We start from the raw sequence: 4,480 nt of genomic DNA on the forward strand, positions 1-4,480 counted from the left end.
TTTCTTTGAGACATTTTTTCGTTTTGCAATTCCAGTAGCAATAAAATTTCGTTCTTCAATTTATAAGTTCGTTATCTATTGATTAATGGAAGGCTAAGTCCCCAACGTTGCTTTCTCTTGAGGATCAAGCGTAGTTCTCTTTGAGGTTCTATTATTACTATTAAATTCTGTTCAATTTTTCCTCTTCACTAATTACTCTAAATTTGTTGCTATTAATTCATGCATGCTTAGTGCTTGATTAATTGTCTCTGCGCTTAATTTACGTTCATGCTTAATTATCGTTTATGAGTAATTGGTGTATGTGTTGCTTAATCACATAATGAATGTCTTATGTTAAATTTCGCTTAGTAATTTAATTTAGGGTTGGATTAAGTGGTTAAACTGATAAAGGATGAATTCTCACAACCTAGGATAAGAGACTTGCTTGTGAATCAAGGAGAAGCAACGTATTTTAATTCTGATATTTTTCTAATTCAATTTTACTCGCTATTTAATTTACACAAGAAAACAACCCCCCCCCCCCCCCCCAATTTGTTACTATTTCCTACTATCTGTTATGAACATTTGGTTTATCATTGCTCGTTGGGAAATGACCTAGGATCACTTCCTAGTTACTACATTTTAATGTTTATTTGATTCGGGTACGGCCTCGATCAGTACTCCTTCTCTTTAATGTATCGCTTAATATTGAAGTACCATGTTTTACCATCTTGTTCTTCTTCTATTACGCAGCAATGTACGGGCTTGCCATAACATCTGAACTCGATGTACGGCAAGTCCCCATGTAGGGTCAACTGAAACATGGATGCCAGAGTGGCAAGTGCATCGCCATTTGATTCTTTTCCCTAGGAATGTGTTGGAAGGATATGTCATTGAAGAACTTTGTCAGTTTCTTGATGTAGGCCTGGTAGGGTATCAACTTATGATCCCTAGTCTCCCATTCTCCTCTCAACTAGTGAATCACCAAGGCTGAGTCTCCATACACTTTGAGCAACTTGACCTTGAAGTCGATTGTTGTTTGGATCCCAAGGGCGTATGCCTTATACTCGGCCATGTTATTCGTACAGTCAAAGCCCAACCTAGCTATGAAGGGTATGCATTGATTGTCGGGGGAAAGCAAAACCGCCCCTACTCCATGGCCTAGTGCGTTGGACGCGCCGTCAAACCACACTATCCATTTGTCCTTATCTTCATCGCCCACCTCATCCTCGAACAAGGTCATGATGTCCTCATCTGGGAATTTTGGATGCATAGGTTGGTAGTCATTGATGGGCTGCTGAGCTAGGTAATCTACCAAGGTGCTCCCTTTTATCGCCTTTTGAGTGACATAAACAATGTCGAACTCTGACAGTAGAACTTGCCACCGAGCGATCTGTCCGGTGAGAACGGGCTTTTCAAATATATACTTGACTGGGTCCATCTTGGATACCAATCAAGTGGTGTAGCTCAACATGTATTGCCTTAGATGGTGGGATGCCCATACCAAGGCACAACATGCTCTTTCAAGCAAAGAGTAGTTCATTTCACATGTTGTGAACTTCTTACTTAAGTAATAAATGGCCCATTCCCTCTTTCCAGACTCGTCATGCTTCCCCAGCATACATCCCATTGACTCATCCAACACAGTCATGTATAGAATGAGGAGTCTTCCAGGCACAGGTGGCACAAGCACAAGAGGATTCATAAGGCATTGCTTGATCCTTCCGAACGCCACTTGGCAGTCGTCATTCCATTGGACGTACGGATTCTTGCGTAAAAGCTTGAAGAGAGGCTCACAGGTAGCAGTTAGTTGTGATATAAACCTCACTATATAATTCAGGCATCGCAAGAAACCTCAGACTTGTTTCTCGTTGCATGGCTTGGGCATTTCAAGGATGGCCTTCACATTGTCGGGGTCCACCTCTATCCCTTTCTGGCTTATGATAAAGCCGAGCAATTTTCTCGACTTGACCCCAAAAGTACACTTGGAGAGATTCAATCTTAATCGGTACTTACGTAGTCTCTCGAGCAACTTCCGCAAGTTGACAAGATGTTCCTCCTCGGTTTTAGACTTGGCAACCATATCGTCCACGTACACTTTAATTTCTTTATGCATCATATCATGGAATAATGCTACCATAGCCCGTTGGTAGGTTGCCCTATTGTTCTTGAGCCCAAAAGACATCCCCTTGTAGCAGAACGTTCCCCACAAGGTGACGAACGTCATTTTTTCCTTGCCCTCCATTGCCATCTTGATTTGGTTGTAGCCCGAGAACCCGTCCATGAAAGAAAACATAGCAAAATTGGTTGTGTTGTCTACAAGGACATTGATGTGCGGTAAACAAAAGTTGTCCTTTGGACTGGCTCAATTCAGATCCCGATAGTCCACACACATTCACACTTTCCCATCTTTCTTGGGGACCGGCACAATGTTAGTGACCCATTCCGGGTATCGAGCGACTGCCAAGAAGCCAGCATCAAATTGCTTTTTCACCTCTTCCTTTATCTTTAAGTTCATCTGAATCCAAATTTGAATCTGAACTTAATGAAAATTATGACTAGATTCTCGATGCCTTAAATGAGATGCATGAGGAAACTTAAAAATTATCTCTTGCCAACATATTTAAATCTAAACTCATAGAAATAGGAAGAAACATATTTATTTTATATCTAATAAGTAATAGTACACAGTGGTGGGGTGACGAGAGAGGTTAATAATTTTCTCTAATATCTAAATCAAACATATTTGCTTATTACCCCAATCAAATTATGTTATGCTAGCTTCTCTAATATTTAAATCAAACATATTTTCTTATCACCCCAATGAGATTATGTTATGCAAGCTTCTCTAATATTTAAATCAGACATATTTGCTTTGCTTATCAACCTAACAAATTTTTGTAATAATTTTCTCTAATATAGTAATAGATGCATGTAAGAAAATTTATATATTGGATTTGTTATTTTGATGATATTATCCAATACATAATATAGACCAAGTGTAACATCCCATCAGTAATCAGTTGGTCATGTCTTTACACATTTTGGCAAATCTCTTCACATATAAATACAAACCAATGCAGAAACCAATTATTAGTCATCATAACATGATTTAATACTTTATTATCCTATTTCAGAATTATCAACACTTAAAACACAAGATTAAGAATAAATAAACAACCAAATATGAAAAGTGAAAATCAGGGTGTTCCATGATGCATGCTTGTTATTCATGTTTTTTAATCTTCAGTGTATATTATTCCTTTTTAATGTTTAAAATAGTTAATTGCATGTGTTACGCATGAGCATGTGCATGTATTTTATTCATCTTTTATCTTTAAGTATGTATATTATTTTTTAATCTTTAAAAAAATTTGTAGCATGACTTGCTTTTTTATTTTTATTGAATAGTCGATTGTGCTTCAAATGAATGACTTACTATATTTGTTTTAAAATATATAAATTATGCATTATATTTATGATAAATAATTTAAATTGTGTATAAGGTTGTTTTAAAATAATGAGTAATTGAGAAGCTTATATATGTACATGTATGGTGTGTGTGTGTGTGTGTGTGTGTGTTAAAATAATGAGTAATTAAGTGTGTTTGTGTGTGTTGTTGTTGTTGTTTTAAAATTGTTGTTGTTGTTGTTGTTTTAAAATAATGAGTAATTAAGAAGCTTATATATGTACATGCATGCATTGTAAAAAAAAAAAACCTTATGTAGGAGGGTGTGTCTGTGTGCGTTGAGTTGGTTAAGGTTGGTTCAGGTTGGGATTGGGGGAAGTGGTTGGTTTTAAATTACCACCTTTATTTCATGATAAGGGTAAAAGGATATTAAGGATGATTTTAAATTATCACCTACAAAGAATGCATCCAAGAAATTGAGGAACAACACATTTATGATTGTACAATAGAAGATAGAAAATCAACTTATTCATTTAATTTAGGATAAAATGTGAGTTAGATTTCTAATATTTATTTATTTTTGTTAAAATTGGTCTTAATCTCTATGTATTTTTCATCATCCACAAGGTCTTAAGTAAGACCTCCCAACCACCTTTAGTCTAATATAAATTTGGTCTTAATTTTTGTCCTCTAACTTAAAATTTATGATAATGGGAGAATTTCACCTTCACACTAATATAGCTTTCATATAGAGGAATAAAACTCACTAAATATAAAAAAATATATGATGATCTTATCTATAATAAGAATTAAGTGCAATTTTAACCAAAAATTGAGAGACTTAAAATACATTCTATGTATGTTCATTTATAAAAAATGAAGTGACTTCATTTAGAACACCCAATATTCACTGAGAGACATAAAAGAAATAAATTTACTTAAATATGCTTGGGTAGGCTTATTTGCCAAACCCCTGGCATTGCATAAAAAAATAAATTTACTTAAATATTCACTTAGAGACATAAAAAAATAAATCCATTGAGTGAAGATTTGATGTCCTACTTGAGAGAGGGCTCTTGTATTCATTGGCAC

At 35.4% G+C, this 4,480-nt stretch overlaps 1 protein-coding gene across 1 annotated transcript; it reads right to left on the bottom strand.

Moving 5' to 3' along the window:
• Window positions 1-653: 653 nt before the first annotated feature.
• On the bottom strand, window positions 654-1,420 carry LOC102669573 (uncharacterized). Its single transcript, XM_006579149.1, has 2 exons — window positions 965-1,420; window positions 654-845 (listed from the first exon to the last, which is right to left on the bottom strand). The coding sequence occupies exons 1-2, from the start codon at window positions 1,418-1,420 to the stop codon at window positions 654-656; spliced, it is 648 nt and encodes a 215-aa protein (XP_006579212.1).
• Window positions 1,421-4,480: the final 3,060 nt, after the last annotated feature.

Source organism: Glycine max, chromosome 4, assembly GCF_000004515.6.
Source record: "Glycine max cultivar Williams 82 chromosome 4, Glycine_max_v4.0, whole genome shotgun sequence".
Taxonomy (NCBI): domain Eukaryota; kingdom Viridiplantae; phylum Streptophyta; class Magnoliopsida; order Fabales; family Fabaceae; genus Glycine; species Glycine max.